Source organism: Strix aluco, chromosome 1 (assembly GCF_031877795.1).
Source record: "Strix aluco isolate bStrAlu1 chromosome 1, bStrAlu1.hap1, whole genome shotgun sequence".
Taxonomy (NCBI): Eukaryota; Metazoa; Chordata; class Aves; order Strigiformes; family Strigidae; genus Strix; species Strix aluco.
In genome coordinates this window covers 154,127,676-154,147,782 of record NC_133931.1, presented here as the reverse complement: position 1 = coordinate 154,147,782, position 20,107 = coordinate 154,127,676, and the positions used below count along the sequence as shown (strand labels likewise).

The 20,107-nt window shown below is 40.5% G+C and overlaps 2 protein-coding genes across 2 annotated transcripts; one reads left to right on the top strand and one right to left on the bottom strand.

Annotated features, from left to right (window-relative positions):
• Nucleotides 1-988: 988 nt before the first annotated feature.
• On the top strand, nt 989-8,635 carry RP9 (RP9 pre-mRNA splicing factor). Its single transcript, XM_074841188.1, has 6 exons — nt 989-1,223; nt 2,575-2,605; nt 3,211-3,340; nt 3,664-3,755; nt 5,228-5,289; nt 6,419-8,635. The coding sequence occupies exons 1-6, from the start codon at nt 1,012-1,014 to the stop codon at nt 6,648-6,650; spliced, it is 759 nt and encodes a 252-aa protein (XP_074697289.1). The 5' UTR covers nt 989-1,011; the 3' UTR covers nt 6,651-8,635.
• Nucleotides 8,636-14,181: 5,546 nt separating this feature from the next.
• On the bottom strand, nt 14,182-19,450 carry LOC141919916 (uncharacterized). The gene is made up of 4 exons (XM_074816503.1): nt 19,303-19,450; nt 16,655-18,574; nt 15,550-15,675; nt 14,182-14,465 (listed from the first exon to the last, which is right to left on the bottom strand). Exons 1-4 carry the CDS (start codon nt 19,448-19,450, stop codon nt 14,182-14,184), a joined length of 2,478 nt encoding a protein of 825 aa, XP_074672604.1.
• Nucleotides 19,451-20,107: the final 657 nt, after the last annotated feature.

The window sequence follows — 20,107 nt, the reverse complement described above, 5'->3', positions numbered from 1 at the left end:
ATCCCCGAAATCTCACGTGCCCTTGAACTTCAGCAGGAGGCTAAAGTAGCAATTTAAACTTTGCCTTTCCAACACCGACCTGCCTCCCTTCCTCATCGTGCAACAGAAAGATCACGGCTGGGGCAGGAAACTGCAAAACCTGGGGGCAGGTTGGGCTCTCCGGGGGTGCTCATACAGTGAGGAGGAGGAGGGCGTTGCCCTTTGCTGCTCAGGCAGCAGCATGGCCCTTGCCAGACCTCGCTCGGCCTGCGGCTAGACCCTGCCCCATAACCAACAGGTACCTCCTGGGGCACCAACCCACCCACTGAAAATGAAAAGAAAGAAAAAACAAAACCCACTCCATGTGTTCTGGATGCTGCAAGAGATGGCCCTGACCTTCTCCTCCCTCCATCCACACATATTTTGGCCTCCAGCAAGCATGGCCTTTGCCCGCGGTGATGGGGCCCCTCCTTGCACACCCGCCCGCTCCCCACCCCCAGACGTCCCTCAGCTGCATCCCCGTCTGTCCCCAAGGCCTCGGCGGGGGAGGTGACCCCTCAGCCTGCCTCTGCTCCCCGACACTCCTTGGCCGGCCCGCCGCCATACCTCCCCTCAGTCCCCGTGTGTCTTTTTTTGGTTGTTTGTTTTTTTTTTTTTAAATATCGGTGTTTTGAAGGCTCCACCACTCCCCAGTTATTTTCAGTCCCCGGGAAGGGTGCCGGGGGTGAGCGGCGGGCAGCCTGGCGGAGCCGCCCTGCTGCCTCACGGCCTGAGGCGGCGGCGGGGCTGCTCCTCCCGCCCGCCCGGGCCCGTGGAAGCGGCGGTACGAGGAGGTGGCGGGGGTCGCGGCGGCGGGCGGAGGGGGCGCTGCCCGGCCGGGCCGCATGGCTGGCGCCGGGGGAAGTCCGCCCTTGGCCCGGCGCGCCCCGCCCGGGAGGGGAAGTGAAACCGAAATGCGCAGCGTGGAGGGCGGGGAGGGGAGGGGGCGTCGCCGCGGCCTCGCCGTCCGCCGCGGCTCTGCCCGCCGCGCCGATGTCCCACAGGGCGCGAAGGGGGCAGGAGGAGGAGGAGGAGGAGGAGGAGGGGGCGGAGGAGGAGGAAGCGGCGGCGAGGGGCAGCCAGGCGCGGCCCAAAAGCCACCCGGAGCCCGCGGCGAGCGGCGGCAGGACCCAGGACCGGCATGAGAGGAAACGGAAGAGGCAGGAGGCGCAGCAGCTCCAGAAGCTCCAGCACCTGGAGTCCTTGTAAGGGGCGGAGGAGGGGGGTTACCCGAGGGCGCTGCGGCCCCGGGCCCTGCCTGGCCGCCCCCCCGCTCTGCTCCGAGCCCACCCCGCCGGCATGTGGGGCTCGTTTCCAGTGCGGGCTTGGGGGGGTTGAGGGGGTGGTGGTGTAATTTTTTCCCTGGCCCGTTCTCTTCCGGCAGCGGCAGCTCCGGCTCCGTCCCATTTTAAAACCGCGTCCCGTTTTTCTGCAGAAGCGGGTCTGTGTTTCGGTCGCGTACGGGCAGGGCAGCCCGGGGGTCGCCGCCCCCCCGGAGCCGCCGGCGCGTTACAGCAGCGCTCTGCTCCCTGGGGGGCTTCGGGGCCGCTGGCAGAGCTGCGCCGTGACTTTTATACCGGCTTGTTGGGGGAAAACGGGTCTCTTCCACGTTTCTAGAAGTCTGGGAGTTGCAGCATAGAAGCGGGGGTTGTTCAGCCGGCTTCTACTAGAGTGGATTTCAAAAAAAAAAGACAAAAAGGTTTGAGATCTGCCTAGTGACTCCATCAGTAGCCCGCGGTGCTGTAAAAGGTTTATGCTATTTCACTGAAAGGGGTTTAATGGAATAAAAAGATCAGTTTCACAAAACCATGATTTTTTTCCTTTACAAGTGGAAGTAGAAATCTGTTTGTTATGAAACCCACTAAACAGCACTCAAAAAGTTACTGTTCTAAAGGCCATCTCACAGTGTCTTGGCATTTAACTCCTAAGCGCATCCACTTTCTCAGCCGCTGTGCTCTATGTAGCACCTGCTTGCTGTTTGGATTTTAATAAATTTTATATCAACTATTAACTTCAGAGGAATGTTGCAGGAAAGATGGTATTTTGGTCAGTAAGGTTCTGTCTAGGTTTAATACACAGAGAGAAGAAGATGGAATTATTACATACTGTGCTTGTCTGACAAAGCTGGATGTAAGGAATCGCCTGACTTGACATTTTCAGCTGACTATGATTCACCAGTGTTGAGTAAAGAGGTTTAGATCAGTGAGATCTTGGGGAGGGGCGCTACAGAAAAAGAGGACAGAGTTGTGCGTTTGTGGTAACTGAAGCTGAATTGGATGTACCACACATCACTGTAAAGCAGTGTGATGAAAGTAGTTGTTCTCCCACGGCAATATGAAACTGAAGGACCTTTGTGAGAGAAGTGTGTAGTGATATGACAAGCACTGTGTTTCAGCTTGCATCCGTGTTCTGCTAGAGTTCTGGGCAGTTACTGACAGAGTAAAATTTCAGGGAATATGTGAGGTGAAGGTTTTAACTCTATACCATTGAAATACTGTATTTTCTCTATTTGTCTGTGCTAAGCTGCAGAGTAACCATATTTCTGTTGCTTTTCAGTTATGAGAAACCTCCCCCAGGGCTAATTAAGGTTGGTAAATATACTGCAGTAAATTTTTAACATTTTCACACAACCTGTCTTTTAGCTACTGAAGTGTCTGTGTTACCTATGTAAGTTACAGAGAGAAGTAGGTGATTCCAGGGAAAAACTCAGGATTCTTTTCTATTTCTTATGCTCAAATATTTGTGTAAAAATACTTTCCTTTCATAATGATAATTACTTTTGCCAAATCTATATACCTAAGCCATAATCTAGTGCTTTTAACCTAAAAAATACTGCTCTGTGTTGTAAAGGCTGTTTTTAATTGTTATGTCTTATTAGCAGGAAGAGGAAAAAGAAGTCCCTGCTTGTCTGTTAAGTTTTCATTTATATTATTTATCTAAATAAATGGGAAGGAATGGAATTGATATGGCAATGAAGTTCAAACTGGAAAATTCAAGGGTGAGGGGAAAAAGAAAATTAATGCTGTTAAAAGGGTCAGGTATTTAGATCCTTCACATGTTACGAGAAAAAGAAATGTTACAGGGGAAATAGGTTCCGTATCAAGCGAAGGCCTGCACACTTGGAGTATTAATTTTTACAAAGCTTTTTTTTTTAAAAAAAGTGATTTTATTGTCCTTATCTTTTTTTCATAGGAGAATGAAACAAAACCAGAAGACTGCATACCTGATGTACCAGGCAATGAAAGTGCACGAGAATTCCTGGCACATGCCCCGACAAAAGGGCTTTGGATGCCTTTGGGAAAAGAAGTCAAAGTCATGCAGTGTAAGGCTGAAAATATTCCAGATGTCATTGGACCTTCATATAGCCATCTGTTTACTCTGGGGGAGGGCAGGATGTCTGGTGGACAGATGACAAGGTTCAGGGAGATTGACATTGTATTGATATAAAAGCAACCAGTATTTTGAAGGCTGTAATAGCCTTGCATTTTATGGATGCTACATTTGTCAACATAATACTTGTATCTCTCCATTTGTTCCAACAAATTGAAAATATTTTGCGTTATTATGTGGCTGCTTTTTTTCTTCTACTTTTCTTCTTCTGGTCTGACTCAGAGGTGCAATTCACTGCTGCTTCTTTTTTTAAAGGTTGGAGGTGTAAACGTTATGGACACAGAACAGGAGATAAAGAATGCCCATTCTTTATTAAAGGCAATCAGAAATTGGAACAATTTAGAGTAGTGAGTACAAATACTGTAGTATTATTGCTTGTATTTTTTAGTACTGATGATGCATAATCTTGCAAGTGAAGAGAAGCCTGTTAGATGATGCTTTATTAAGGACTTTTCCTCTGTCTCTAGTATAATATAGATGCCGAAAATCTCCTAATAAAGAAAAAGCTACAGATGTGGTTGGATGTTTGACTACTTTGCAGAAAATCTACTCTTCAAGAGGAAAATTATTAATTTTTACATTTAAATTGGAAATCTTCAAGAACCTGTTTCTACCATTATATTCAGTTTTTGTGATTAAAATGGCAACGTAACAAAAAACGTTTAGTCAAGCTTGAGCTGCCCGCATTGCAGCTGCTTCAAGCCTTCCGCTCTCACTGTGAACAACCACATCATGAAGCCTGTTGTCTAGGTCTGTAATCCAGTCATTGTCTACACGTCTGATCTCTTGCTACATGAGGCTGCATCTCAGTTCTGCAGATTCTTTCTTCATAATCTCTTTAATTTTCCCTGTTGCTCTGCATTGTTAACCTGTATTTCAAGCTCTCATCACGTTGTGTCTTACGTCCTCATTTCTATCCTTGAAGAATGTCATCTGGACTCGTTCTGTCCAGATCCTGGACTCGTACTGATTGTATGCTACTGCGAAGAGTAATTTTAGCCCTCTCCCATGACCAGATTGCCTCTATTCTTCTTTTTTCCTTGAGCTTCTTTTCTGTTGCATCAAACTCTTGCTGTATGTCCAAGGCCCTTCATGCTGCATTCCCAACATCTTTCATTTGCTACTGACATTTTAATTCCCACCTCTGGTCAGCATCTGATATCTCCTCTCTGTTGAACTTATTTGCTTGATCTTCCAACGGAAGTGATCACCCCATCTTTTTCCTGCATTCTTGCATGGCATGAACTCGCCTTAAATGTCTGCAGAGTTGATTTGCTATCTTCCTTCACAACTATCTTTTGCTGCAATGCCCATTTAATTTAAAAATAATGAATTTAAGAACGAATAATGGTAGTGCATAGCATGCTAAGACAACTCCAGCTTCCTTATCCATTTGTCTTCTGTTCCTTGCTCCTGTATTCCTGTATGTTTGTGTCCGAGTTTTTAAAATATGCTGAAGGGCACAGCTCATTATTTTGAACTTCAGTATTCCATCTATGTATAGCTATTCCTACAGTGTATGTATGGGGTTCTCTTAGTTCACTGTGATTGAGAGGGAGAGAGGTAGTATACCTAAGGAGAGTCCCCTTCATTGGTGATGTAATTAGATAAGCTTTTCCTAAAGTAAAAAAAAAAAAACCAACAGATTAATGATGTTAAGTCTGAGAGTATACTTGTGAATTAAGAGCTTGCTAAGTGTATTTCATCTTGTGATAAAAGCCTCTTGTATTGGGTTGCTTTGGTTTATTTTTTTAGGAAATACAACAGTCAGTGATACTTTTATTTACCAACATTGGATTTTCTGTTTTCCACTTTAAAGGCACATGAAGATCCAATGTACGATTTAATAAGGGAAAATAAACGTCATGAAAAAGAAATGAGGTAAGTGTGTCTCTGTAGTAAACTGCATTTTCAATGTGGCTTTCATTTTGATAACATGATAGTAATAGGTGAAATTTTGATAGAAGCTTACTCTTACCTCAGAACATTTTTTTATTGGCAGTTTCTTTATGTTGGCAGAGACTAATGCATTTCTACTTTCTCAATAATCACTCAGTAGTACTTCCTACCTCTTTAATTATATTAGCTCCTATGTTTTTTCCCCAAAACAAAGTTTAAAGAGGAGTCATACTCATTTATGCCATAATATTCAAGTACTTGGGTTTAGTTTTGGTTTAGGCCTGAAAAAAAGAGTTTGATTTTTTTCTTCTTTCACCGACATGTTTTCTAAAATTTGGTACATCAAATTGCCTTCAGTAGACATGAAAGCATGAATTTAGAAAGCTAGCTCTAGGCCCCTGATGTTGTTCCTCATGTGAGGTTGTTATTCAGTATGTAAAGCAGCAGAGTTTTTAATGCTTTCTTACTTGAACTGCGTCAGTGAGGTAACTGAACAAACTATAAGTAGCCCATAGAGTAGTACTGCTACTGCAGGTGCGTTGCTTTATTTTTTTGTTTCTTTTAAAAAGCAAGACCTTGGACAGGATACTGAAGACAACAATAAAATAAGCAAATAGTTTGTCCTTATTTGCCAGTAAACCATGAAAGTTCAAAGGAAGAGTGCCTGTCAAAAATACCTCTGCATCTAACGTAGAGTTTACTGTCAGCTTCACTGACATCATCTCTGTATCAGCAGGGCAATGAATGTCATGATATCATAATCCCAGTATGCCATCTGTGTTTGGATAAACATAGAACTTCTTATGGTGGTCTGATAGCTGTTGCCTCATTATTTTGCACACATAAATATTGGCCAGTAAGCTAGGCCTTTGATACCTGTGGGATGGAAAGGCCCTGAGAACAGAACGTCTGCTTGCTTCAGGAGAGGTTGCTTTTATCAGTCTGTGAAAACTGTAACGGGAGTGTAATTCAGGAAAAGAGGAAGTGTTCTCTTGCCCCCTTATGCAGCTTTCATTTCTCAAGCTAGGAAGGAAATAGGTGAAAGCTAGAGTAAATCATTACAGGTAGAAGAGAGCTAGAAAGGATTCTCATTCACATTTTTTAAACTCAGGATACAGCAACTGAAGCAGCTCCTGGAGGACTCTACCTCAGAAGATGACGACGATAACAGTGATGACAGTGATGAGGATGATGAAGATGGCAGCAGCTCCACTTCCTCAGAATGTCGAGATAAACACAAGAAGAAAAAGAGAAAGAAGGAAAAGAAAAAAAAAGAAAAGAAGAAGAAGAAAAAGAGAAAGCGTAAATCATCTAAATCTAACGAGAAGTCGGAATCTGACTGACAGCAGTCACCTGCTGCATGCTCATTGACCCCTACTTGTGAACTGCAAGGAAAGATCCAAAGAATGAGGAAGAAACCACCAGAAAGGGCTTTATTCAACTCAGATGTATACATATAGCATCCTACAGTGGCTGTCCTCTTTTGCCCCTCTGCAGTGCTACAGCCAGAAGGAAGAGAGCTGCATTAAACAATACTCAATCAACCATATCTTTATACTGTAAAATCTGTGCTAAGGGTCATCAGTCTTGGTCAAACTGGGCCTCTGCGTTGCCGCATGTGACTATCAGCAGAAAGCAGTGACTACGAAGGTATCACCAACAAATCTGCAGAATTTGCAGACTGTCCACTGAAGTGTCTTTTCTCCATGAAGTTATTTTATTATATACAAAGCCCCATTGTAATGGGACTGCAGTTTGCACCATGCAGAGCACTGAGAGTTCACTTACAGTGCTTATACTAAGCAGGTTGTACTGTATTTTTTCTTCTCTGCATACTGCCTGTGTGCTGAAGTTCAGTGTATTTATCCCAGTACTGGCAGCTAGGGAAATAAAGAGCACTGCTGAAGGGGGAAAAAGTTAATCAAGGGGATTTACTTTAAGACAAAATCGCAGTGTCAGCAAGACTTGGGTTTTTTTGTGTAGCAAAATGTCAACATCATCACCATTAATACGCACAGTTCTGCAACACCTAAAGCATTCTCCAAACCACAGGAGAGGGAGCCAAGTGTAATGATGTTAGATGTTCAACTTTACTGTAAAGATGTAATGGGTTTAGTTATTTAAAAAGGGGGGGGTAGTCTTAGAAATGAAAAAGATTAATTTCTACATACACTTCAGTATCAGTTGTTTTGATACACTTGAGGGGGTTTTTTCCTTTTAAAAAGGGTTGGGGAAATAAATTCCAACTTATTTCTTATGTTTACTAGAATTATTTTCTGTAGTATTATGAATATAGAAGGATATAAATGTGTAAGGCTTTCAAAATGGTTTTCAACTATATGCATGTAAGCCACAGAACAGTAGTAAAGAACATGTAAGCAGGAAGAAGGGGAAGTTTTGTGTAGTTAACTGACCTTGTGGACTGACCACACTTTTCTATCTTGCAGACTCAACTAGAAAGATTGAGATAGCTAAAACATTTTTTTGAAACCTCAAGGTACAGTGGTACAAAGCTGTGATTTGAGACCTAGATGATATGTATTGGTACTCTGCAAAAGGAGAAAGAAAAATAGATTTCCTTTGAAAGGATGAGGAAGGACTTATATAGAACTTAATCTCTGTGCTAAGGCTTATATTGAAAAAAAGCATGATAAAGCTCTAACATTAGTGGAGTGAACATTAACAGTGAAATCCAGGAACCCTAGACTAAAATGCATTTAAGGTACTTTTTTTTTCCTCCTGAGAACTTTGGAAAAGAGGGCAGGGGAAAGTATACATTAAAATGTGTTTTCTCCCTCCTACATGTCTAAGAGTCACTTAGTAAAAATAAACCCCCATTCCTTGCCAGTCATTCACAATATGTTCTGGGGAAAAACAAGGTAGTCAAGACCTATTTACAAAGAGATCCTTTATCTTATTCCCAGAGCTTGCAGGTGGAGTTGTTTTATCCTCCAGTATTTAGCAAATCTCCCTGTGCTAGGATTTACTGGCAACTCCTGATAGTTCCCTGTATCAGCAGCATCAAATTCAAAGATTCTGGCTCTGGCTTCAGATTTAACACCTGAAATAGCATGAGGAGATTTCTAATGGACTGGTTCTCTGCATTGCCACAGTTGGTGTTGGGAAGATTCACACATTTATAGCACTGCTGGTTGTTGAACAGATGCTGGAAGCCACAGCTAGTATTCACCTGATGCATTCCAAGAGAATTCTTACTTAAGTTTATCTAGAGCAGAGCTAACCTAAAGATCTTTCAGTTACTTCAGCTCTTGTCATTTCAGATTCTTCTGAAGCTTTGTTTAATAAAAAGAAATTTAGTTTTTCCTTAGTCTGTCATCCCATTCCTTGTTAGTAGGTCATTCCCATTTTACCTGCCAGGGTTTACTTTTTTCTCGGTTGTTCAAAATACTATGTAAGACCATTTCTAACTTACATCAAATGCAATTTAAAAGTTTGTTTTGAGATACCAAATCACTGTTCTGTGTCAGACTAAAGGTCTGTTTACACCAGTGTCATCTTCCACTCATGGTCAGTAGCAGATCCCTCTGCAGCAGAGCAGTGCAAATGCTAGTGGCATTATTTCTGTTATTTCACTGAAATGCTGTCTCAGCCTCTATTGCTTGTAATGCAAGTACTTTGAATCATAGGTTATATTTTAGTATTTAGTAGTCTTACATATATTTTTTTTCTTTTACATCCAGTCACATCTTGTAACCTTTGCAGTTTTCTTCAGCAAGGAACTCCACAGATTAATTAATGAAGAAACATGATTTGCTTTCACACTGCTCCCTGCTAGTTTCATTTCATAGGCCCAAGTCCTTGTACTGGAAGGCACATGAACAACTGATTCCTATTTGTTTTTCCCATGTCATTCCCAGTTTTAAAAGTCTTTATCATATCCATACAAAACGGTTTTAGGAGGTCTTACAAAGTAGACCAGTTTCAAAAATAAAGCTAACAGTTTTCAGTAGCATAAGATTTCTAGTAGTGCTGACTGGCAGCCAGTGCTAGAGTGCTGAGAAGCATGATTTCATTTCATCATTTAGCATTTTAAACAGTGCCAAAGCTGGATACTAAGAGACAAGGTTTTTAGAAATATATGGATTAGAGATAAATACCAACACCCATTTATATTCATGGAAAATGATCCTATGTAGTAGTAAATCCAGAAAGCAGGATAGAAAGCTATAGTCTTGAAAGACTGATTAGCCTTATTTTTTAAAACTTAACCATTGGACTACTTACTTTTGTTCAACCAACCAAATCTTTTTTCTAGTGATCCTTGCCTTCTTTGTAGATGTGTATATTTCCATTTGAAAGTACCTTTGAAGCCCCAGGCGTAGTTAGCAATAGCATAATTGTGTAGTCCCATGGATCTAAATATGTGTGAAATGCAGCTACAGCATAGCTCATACACAATAGAGTTTCACAGGTCTTCAGCTCTCAGATCTGATTATCTTAATACTCTGAACCATTCTTGTCAGAAAGATTATTTCAGAATAAATACTGACATCTGTCTTATTTCTTTGGCCATGAAATTACTTGGGGGTTTATAGTCTTGTTGACTGAGATGGCCAGTGGTAGTGAGTCAGTCAGGGCAATCTGAGGACTCTTTTTAAACAGTGCATTTGTTTTTCCTTGGTATGCCTGCAGTTAGCATGCAATGAGTGGGTGGTGTTTTGTTTTGCCATTGGCTCCTGTCTTCTATTATTTGATTTTAATAGAAAAACCTGTAATTAATCTTTTCCAACATAAAGGCAGAAAACAGGACATTGGAAAAGGGAAAGCTTTATGCCATCCAGGTGCTACCAAATTGAAAATTAAAATATAGAATTAAAATCTGGCAAGCCAATTTAACACACTGGCTCCACTTCAGTGATTACACCACACCCACTTTGCAACAGAGGTTTTAGTTAGCTACAAATAACAGTTTAGAAATTCTGAGTCACAGACAGTGAGTCTGTCCAAACAAAGCTCCCGGTATGGCAGTCTCAGAGGCTTCCAAGGTTTGGTGTGCCAAGCAGCAAATAGATTCTTCATCTGCCCTTCAGTAGATGCTGCAGAAAGCATGTGAAAATTTCAAAGGCAATGCAGGACCTGCTACAGTTACAAGTTCACAATACTGCCAGCAGTGCAGTTAATCACTGGGCAATCTAGCTTCACTAATGACAAAAGCTGACACATACGGGCATCTGTAAAATTAAATCTGAAATATCACTGTGGCTAGTTACCTGGCTGAATAAGAAGAGCTTGGACTTTAATTCACAGCCTTTTAAAATGCAGTTTGTACTTCACAACCTTTCTGAAGCATGGCCATTTTACTCACCAGAACGTTAAATATAGCTGTAAGCCAGTTGACTTAAATCTGAAGTCCACAAATCATCCATGCTGCTGAGTGAAGAGGCAGCCAAGTAGAAGATGTAGTTTTAAGGCCACAGGACTAGTTCTGTCAGAGTACACCACATATAACATTATCCTAGAAGTATTTCTAGAGCGCTAGAACATTCACGCATACTACTTGAAGCATTGGTGTGGATACATAGCATGGGTACACTATGAGGTTTTAAGCAATTAGTTTTAAAATAGCATTTGTTTTCAGAAAAAGAGCTGTCTAAACACTCCAGACTGCTACTCCCTCACATCTTCTTGGGAGCTAGCATCACCAGGCCGTAAATTGCTTCTTACATCAGAGTAGAAAGCACGCTGACTAGTGCAAGATCTGTGAAAGGATGACTAGCATGATCTTGGGAGTACCTATGAAATATTAGCCATTCCCAAAAATAAGAGTGCCATCTAACTGAGGTCATGAATATTCCTTTATCAGACAAGCAGCAAAAGGTAAACATTTCAGTCTGTCAACAGAACTGGCTTAGTATTCAATCCCAAAGCTATACTCATTCAGGGAAAAAGAAGTCAATCCTTACTTAAGAGGTCTCAGTTGTAGATAAGGGTTTCCTCTTAGGTCATCACTCAGTCTTCAAGTTGGAGAGATTCTACCACTCATTCTCCCAATCAGAATAATGCCAGAGCAGCAGTCCTGTATTTTTCCAGAGTATTAAAAAGCTCCATGCTGGAAGTAATTCCCCCCATGCAGTTTCCTCCCTCATTTCATTCTTTGAGGTGCTGATGCAATAGAGGTTTTGTGCAGCACAAAAGCCAACTAAGAATTTGTATTCCTTATTTTGTTGCAGTGCTTAGAGAGGAAATAAAAACTTAGTGTCACAGTGTTGAGGTGGAACCTTTCCCCTAACAGCTTAGGGTAAAGCTATAATTACAGTAGCTCTAACAAGCAAGCAAGTGCTATTAAAAATAACAGATCAAGGATCAATTGGGTGGGGAAACCTCAATACCCCTCACTGAGGGAAAACAGCATAACCCCAGTTACAGGTCAAACTAGTAATAGGTAGGCACAAAACTTGAATGCAGTCACAGGAAGTCACAGAATCATTCAGACTGGAAAAGACCCTTGGGATCATCGAGTCCAACCATCAGCCCTACTCTACAAAGTTCTCCCCTACACCATATCCCCCAACATCTCATCCAAACGACCCTTAAACACACCCAGGGATGGTGACTCCACCCCCTCCCTGGGCAGTCTATTCCACTGTCTGACCACTCTCTGTGAAAAATTTTTTCCTAATGTCCAGTCTGAACCTCCCCTGTTAATGCTACTTTTATCCATGTAGGTTACTCTAGGGCACAGACAGCATAAGAACATTGGGAGAGGAGGCAGAAGACAAATCCTGTTTGTCCTTTCCCCCCGCCTTTTATTAAAGGAAAAACTGTTGTGGGTTGGGTTGGTTTTTGGGGTGGTTTTTGGTTGGTTGGTTTTTTTAGTTTCCTTACCTTTTTCACTCACATTATCACATCCAAGAATGGCAATATCATGTTTACTCTTCTTGCATGGTGATACTAGCTTTCATAGAAATGAAAAAGATCACACATTTTTGAGCTATTCACCTCATCTAGATCAGTCTATTTCCATTATTCATAAGATAGCTCAGCAGAGACCTAGTTTTATCATCCTAGTTCTATAAAGAGACTTTTCTATAGCGAGTTGTCAAGGACTGTATCAACTGTAATAGAAGTCATCAGTAAAAAGTCAGGGAATAGGGCACACCACTGTTATAGAAACTTCTGGTTCACCTTCAAAATCCATCTCTCCAGCTCAGGGTCTCCACAAAAAGAGGGGAGGAGGGAGAAGCATCGCATCAAGTCAGTGGTTTACTTTTAGTCCTGAATCATGCATTTAAGAATAAGGTCTGAGGAACTGCCTTGAAATTTCAAGTCAGCACTTGACTTGATACAGCTTTAACTATATTCCTTTACACTTTGACAAAAACAAATCCAGCCAAAAATCCAGCTAATGGAACAGAATCTGTACTTATGTCCACATCATATAAACAAACTGACTATAAGGTGAGATGACATTGACAGGCTTCACAATGCTGCAGAGCTTAAGAACAGGGCAGCAGTAAATAGTATTGATACACATACATCACTATCAAACTTTTTTGCTTCTATGTATAGATGGAATACAAGAAGTCTTAAAGTGCAATTCTATTAAATTTATTATTTAAATAGTGGATGTGCTACTTATAAAAAGGTGACTTTAGTGTTAAATACTTAATTCCATTTTAATCATGTCCTTAGTCTTTACAGTGCTACTTCTTACCCTTTAAGAGTGCACAGCAACTTACAAAATATACACAAGAGAATAGTAACTGAGTTTTGGATTTATGCAAAACTCATACATTGTTTTTCTCTCCTGCCCCAATATTTGCAGTTATCTTCTCTTATGGAGGGACTTTCTTGTTCCATGCCCTAAAGAAAAAAAAAAAGGAGATTAAGGTATGCATTCTCCCTCCAAATAATGTATGTCAATTCACTTCTAAAGAAAGATTAGCTATCAGTGATTGCCTTTTCCCATTGCAGGAGACGATGCTGATGGTTGATATTAGAACTGTGTACTCAACTTCCCAGCAAGAATAAGTTCTGCAGGAATGGTGTTGGACTGCAGAATATTCTAGTATAACAGGTAGATAAGAGTTCGATATCAAAGTCATAGCATATTTTCAGTGTGCTCTTGTAACTACATTGTTGAATGCATCCAAGAAACACCAACTATTTCAGGGGGGAAATATAGATAGTATTTTGGGATTCTGCAAATTTCCTGAACGCTTTTAATAAAACCAATCAGCAATTAAAGATTTAACACTGATGTTTAAGTAATCTGACTTCAGGACTAATGCAAATTTTGACTAATGAGCTGCTTCAGTCTAAGTTTCTGACCTTGCAAATACATGAAATCGTAATCCTCCGTTTAATACATGAGAAAGAGACCGTTTTTGACTGACTGAATATTCAAATAAGCTTTACTATGCCAGATTGTTCTTTTCTGGAAGGAACTCTGATCTTTCAGGTAGCTTCTTGTATTGTCTTGTACTGACCCTTTTCAATTTATAACTTTTTCAGACTCTGCCACAAATACACAAAAGCAATTTGCTATTGAACCTACTTAATGTGTTTTTTCCCTCCATTGTTTTTCCATCTTCCTGCAAAGTAATAAGAAGTTCCTACTCCATAAAGTTGAAGTTCTTAAGAATTATCTATCTGCATTTGTGTTGTATCAAATTACAGTATTTTGGCCGAGAGACCTGTAGATTAAAGAAAAGGATATACTGCAAAGTGACACAGGACTCAATATTTTAGAAAGTTAGCAGAACAGTTTGAAGAGCAACTAGAGTAAAACAGTGGGTTTTGGGGGTATGTTTTGTTTTGTTTTCCCTTCTGTGTTTCTCCCCCCCATAAAGAGAAGAAACCTAACCTGGTCAAAGCTACAACAGTATTCCTAGCAAGGTAAGTGTTCAAAGTTTAGCTTGCTTTTTTCTCTTGCTTGTCTGCATACATAGCATTTACTATTATTTCACAAGCTATCCAATATGCTCGCAGTTCAAACCAAGAACCACTAGTCCCTGAGCCAGTAATGAAAAAATGCTTGTAACAGTAATTTTTGTAGCTTGTCACTGTATACCAACCTTTGCATATGCTGCTTTTGGGCATCTCCCACACTTCTTCCACCTCACATCTTGTGTCTCTGCGCTTCGAAGGTGGCTTGCCTATTCTTTTCTTCTTTGGTTTAACCAAACGTGGGCACCCTAAATAGCAAGATACAACTGGTGTTTTTTCTCCAAAGCATAGTCTTAAAGCAAATTTAAGCTTGACTTTCCCTGACTGGTCTGCAGTGTTCCTCCTTCTCCCTTCCCTCTATGTGCCCATTTTAGCGGCAGATAAAACTGACACTACATATGTCAAGCAACAGTCCCATACATCTCCAATGTTTAATCACTGTCTAACCATAAGTCTGGATGTTTTGTATTTTGGGTCATAACTTGGATAGGTGTTAATGTGGCAAAAAAGAACCCAGTGAGAGTTGGATAATTCTGCTCTAGTTTACTTTTCAAGTGTTCAAGACTAGTTGATGTCTGTCCTAGTGACTCAACTCACCCACTGTCTTTAAGAAAACTCAGTTCCTCAGACCTGTTAAGTTATGCACCACAGGTACACAGTTCAAGAAACCAAAATTTAGTGTATGATATTACTGCTAAAGCAACATATCTTGTTTAGCCAAGCCCCCTTACTTGCAGGGCACTGAAATTTAATATTAATTTGAAGAAACCAGTCCTAAGATAAGCAACATTTTTAAAAGGATGTAATTTTACTAGCACTTGAAGCACCCATTGGCATGAACAGCATTCAAAAGAAACCGATTCCTGCTTCCTAATAGTGTGATAGCTTCTTCAAGCTACATAGGCTGGAAAAGGAGAAAGCAGGGAGTAACACATAGGCCAAACATCCTCAGTATGCTGCACCATCTATGGCTTAGAAGAGATAGAAGGGACATGTTGAAAGTTAGAAGTAACAAAATTTTAGAATTTTTTTTATGAATTGTTGTAAAGAGCTAAGAACAGTGCTGCTAAAGTAAAACGTTTTCAACTTTTATAGAGCAGGCTAGCATAAGAAAGCCCACAACTTTTTGAAGAAGTCTGTGGATAGAAAGGATAGAAACCCTCCAATGCAGGAAGCAAATCCCAAACCCAACAATGCTTAAGCAGGAGTTCTCTCTCTGCATTTCTTCCCAAGGAATACACTAAAGAATAGTCTACTGAGCTGTTGATACAGGAAACCTGGTGTATATTATCCCTGAACTGAAGAGAAGCACACTGAGGAAATAAGTTGTACCTTGTTCTTTGCTCTTGGCTGGGGGTGAGAGACTGCCATGTGTTTGGCTGGTAAATTTGGGTTTAGCACCACTTCTAATCCAATACTCTTCAAGTGACATTCCCATGTTCTCCCTTAACAGCCTTCCTAATAAAAAAAAATATTTAAGGTCAATATTTAGTTTTGTTAATATACTGTTTGATCCACAAGTCAGAATACAAAGCTAGCTACTGAATCTAATTGTAGGAGTCTATTAAAATAAAAAACATAGTTTTCTGGAGACCACAGTCAACAAATTACAAGCTGCTTTAAATCTACAGATTTTGTACAAAGAAAATAAAGTTTAAGAACACTAAGTCTGTTGTTAGAAGTAGATTGCCCTGTTTTAGATGCCTTTCATAAGACCATACTAAACAGCAGCCACTTACTGAAATACCCACATAACAAGTTAGGAACCCTGACTGATAACTCTGCTTATTCTCAGTTCAGATTAATCCAAATTCTACTGATATCTACCTTTAAGTAAATAAAATGCTCTTTTCCAGATAAAGTTTAATATATTTTCACACTGATTTTATGAAAATGCAGCAAAACTTTTGTTGCTAACAGTAAGAGAACAGCAGCTACAATAAAAAAAATGGCTTGACTCTTCTGCTGCAGAGAGATTACACAGGGTGCAGCCAAGAGATTATAATGAATTTAATCCTGTTTAATCCACCTAACATGGGTCTGTGACGGAAGAATCAGAATGTTGTAAAAATTTAAATGCTGAGTTTCCAAGATACTATTAAACAATGGCAAACATGTAGTTCAAATTACCTTAAGCTTTCCAAATGCATAACTTGCCACTAATGTCAGAAAGGTAAGTATATCAAATCTAGCTCAACGGAGATTTCTGCACAATTCTCTGCTGTTTCTGAAGATGCAGAATCCTCATGCAATAGGTAGAAAACTGCAGCAAACCTCTGCTTCAAAAAATATTGTGCACTGCTTCTGGTTTTAAGTCAAACCTGAAGCTACAACATTCTGCAGTCTTCCCACTGGTTCAGACTACAATTTGCAACTGCAATTATGTGTTCTTTGTGTGTTCTATTAAGCAGCACTTTTTCCTCAGCAATTAGCTTACCTTCCAAGAATTTTTGCAGTGTTCGCTGGTGTTCAAGTCCTTCTCTTCTTGCTGTAGGCCTCTTTCTTCCATAATACCCATAGTCACTGTATACAACTTCATCTTGTTCCTTCTCCTTTGGCTTGTAAACTACACCGATGTTTTCACCAAGCCCACTCCTAGTTTTTATTTTCTCTTGAGCAGGCCAGCTAATTAATTGAGCCGGTATAGCATTTTTAGGTGGTTTCCAAAGCACCCTCTGGCCAATTTGGTAGAAACTTCCTTTACTAGGCATCAGGATTCCATATGGAGTGGCTTCTTGAAAGAAATACTCAATTTCATTCATATCATCATCCTCATCTTCCTCATCCTCCTCTTCTCCCCTCACAGAGTATTCTTCAGAGTCCTCAACTTCTGACAAACTCTTAGCTGCTTTTTTCTTGAGAGAATTGATTTTTTTCTGACTAGAAGTTCTAGGAAGGGCTCCCAGCTTTCTACCTTTACTGGAAGCCTCTTTAATCTTCATAGTTGAAGAGTTTTTGACATCTTGGTCACTCAAGCTGTTCATCTGCTCCCTTCCTACCACTTCATCTTCATTAAGGGCCCCGCCACTTTCTATTTTCTCTTTCTCTAAGCCCTCCATACTTTTTTGGAAATTATACGTGCTTTTCTGAAGCACATAGTCAGGGACAATATAAGACACTGCAGCATTATCAATTGATGAGCCTTCCTCTCTAGAGGACATGTCATCAGAAGAAAGACTGAGTACACTTTGACGTTTCCTTTGTGGCAAACAAAGGTCGTAGTTTGTGTCCATACTGTCCAAACAAGCCAGCCAACTGTTAGAGGGAACATACTTCTCAATTGATTCGTCACACCAAATACTTTTATCCGTTTGGCTTTCATGGGTTGCACTGTGACTTAGATTCAGCTTTTTCTGCTGAAAACTCAAGTCGTTTATTACCTCCATACTAGATGGAAGTAGTCCTGCTTGCTGACTAAAGCTGGGCTCTTCTTGAGAAGTTTTTGAGCCTGTAGATTTTTTAGAGCTAGATTGCTTAGCTACCCCCCCATCCTGTCGCACCACTGGTTGATCTACGCTAACAGATCTTGCCAGCTCCGTGATCTGCATTGCCATGGTTTCACCTGGGTGGGATTTTGCCCGTTGACTTGTATTTGCCTGCTTTTCTGCATCCAGCTTCACTTCATTATTTTGGACCTCTTTTTCTTGCACAGTTTCCACACCCTGTTTTGAGGCAAGAACAGCTTTTCTCTCATCTAAGGAAGCTCCTGGCACCATTTTCTCCCCTTCATGAGGGCCATATATCATTCCTTCACATGAACTAACAGAAAATAAGTCATGCTGCACTATATTCTCTGGGACTGGTTTCCCACTTGCCACATCATACAAAGGGATAGTTTCTTTAAAGGACTTCCACAGCTGAATGGCTGGAGAGCCATTTCCATATTCTATCCTCACTTCTTCCTTCTCAAAGGCATAGCTTCTAGTAGGAAGATTTCTATACTGTGTAGAGCTGGAAGGGCTCTTGTTACAAAAGTCTCTGTCTACCACAATGGAAGATCCAGATAAATCTTTTTTCTCTGAAGTACTTTCAGTCTCTGTACCTATACCAGAAGAAACACAGGCCATACCTCCTGCATCACAACCTTTCGTTTCTGTATGGATATCTTGATGCCTTTTTTGCTTGTTTTCAGGCTGTCTAGGATCAGTCTGTGTTTCTTTTGTCTCCATTTTTTTCCCAGGGGGACTATAGTGTCTAAATCTTGTTGCATAATAAAACACAGGGGAAGGTGAGGGAGCATTAAAATAAGGCCTTCTGTTAATTCTTGCATGCATTGGATGCTGTGGAACAAAATATCCAGGGTACTCAGGGAGCGCAACAGAGTAAAATGGAAAGTACGGATTTCCACTTCGGAAGCCTAGACATTGGGGATTAAAAAAAGTAAAGACAAATAAATTTTCTTTCTGAAATAAGTAATTCTGATTAATATTTGATTGCATCAGGGACAGCTACGAGATCAGACACATAGGTAAGTAAAACACTTCACTTGTCAACGCTTAGAAGCAAATCTAGTGTAGAAACCCAGAGTCTGTTCCTTGTTATAGAACAGCTTATCTGGACAGCTACACTACAACCAGAACTTGATTTTATTCATTGGAACACATACCAAGGAGCTTTCTGTCCTTTTTTGCTATTTTGTAGACTATGCTATAGCATCGTCTTTGAAAGAGACAGCTCCAAATAGAAGTTAACATAGGTATACCATTTACAGGACGCATTTACCAACGTCGTTTCTGTGTGGAATTTTAAGTTTACATTTATCCATACCCATAACACATGCACACATGTATGGAACTCCTATATACACACACATATTGATTGTTAGGCATATTCTAGAGCTCTGTGTCTGTAGGATAACAATTACTTAATATTTTGCTTACTTTCCATTTCCCAGAAACAGATGCTTTCCAGCACGCAAGCTACACATTGAACTAACACTTCATAAATCAGATCTTTGACAACTAAAACATTAGCTCTACCTTAAACTCTCAGGAAGCTTGTTAAACACAGGTACACATTTGTTTCCTCCACACTAGCAGTAGGTTACTAAGCAAAGCTACCACAGACAGCTCTCATTTACCTTACCTGGAGCAGGTACACAGTACGGACTGTACGCATGACTGAGGTACCATGGATTTGGAAAAGGCTGTTGTGCTGTTGGCTGTGCATAAAAAAAGGGTCTTGTGTGGTTTGTGGAATATGATCCACTTTCTGAAGCTGAAGCAGTATTCATTTTTTTTTTTAACACTGAAAGAGATAAATGATCAGGATTAATCACTTCAAAAACTGTGTGAACTAATGATTTTTATGCTCTGTCAGAATTTAGGAGACACTCATCTCCCAGCCCAATGAAACTGGATCTTTCTGGAAGAAAACTACTATCTTCCAAACAGAAAGTAGAAAACTGACATTACTATCAAGGTCAAAGATTTTAGTTCTCCTTTGCTAAGCAAGCTTTTAGACGCAGCTCTCAATATTATTACTTTAAACCAATCTTATAACACATTTTAAAGCCACAGGACCAGTAACTTTAACGTAGTCCTATATGCATATAAGTATCCTATATCCATATAAGTAACATTCTAGACAACTGAAAACCAGCCTTCAGTCAATTAGCCTTGAGCAAGAGGCCTCAAAAAAAAAAAAAGCATAAAAGGCTTCACACAATCAGAAGTTTGATGCTTCACGAAGAAAACAATGCCAACATATATTTGAGATCACAATATGAGCTCTATTAATTCAGGATTTGTACTTGATACTATACTTAAGAACAATGACAGCTAACATCATAAACCCAATGTTTCAGTGACACCATGCTTTGTATGCTTAAAATGAATGATAGGTAACAAAAAAAGCAAAATCTTTATGCATAAGTTCACATTCAAAGCCA

What these genes read in the sequence shown, in the direction of transcription:
- LOC141919916 (XM_074816503.1), bottom strand. Translation starts at nt 19,450, where the DNA reads ATGAATACTGCTTCAGCTTCAGAAAGTGGATCATATTCCACAAACCAC. An exon ending in ACTGCAAAAATTCTTGGAAG is followed by an intron (nt 15,676 to 16,654) that starts GTAAGCTAATTG and finishes TTTTTTTATTAG; the next exon opens with GAAGGCTGTTAAGGGAGAAC. An exon ending in AGCCAAGAGCAAAGAACAAG is followed by an intron (nt 14,466 to 15,549) that starts GTACAACTTATT and finishes CTTGCTATTTAG; the next exon opens with GGTGCCCACGTTTGGTTAAA.
- RP9 (XM_074841188.1), top strand. Translation starts at nt 1,012, where the DNA reads ATGTCCCACAGGGCGCGAAGGGGGCAGGAGGAGGAGGAGGAGGAGGAG. An exon ending in AGAAGTCAAAGTCATGCAGT is followed by an intron (nt 3,341 to 3,663) that starts GTAAGGCTGAAA and finishes CTTTTTTTAAAG; the next exon opens with GTTGGAGGTGTAAACGTTAT. An exon ending in CGTCATGAAAAAGAAATGAG is followed by an intron (nt 5,290 to 6,418) that starts GTAAGTGTGTCT and finishes TTTTAAACTCAG; the next exon opens with GATACAGCAACTGAAGCAGC.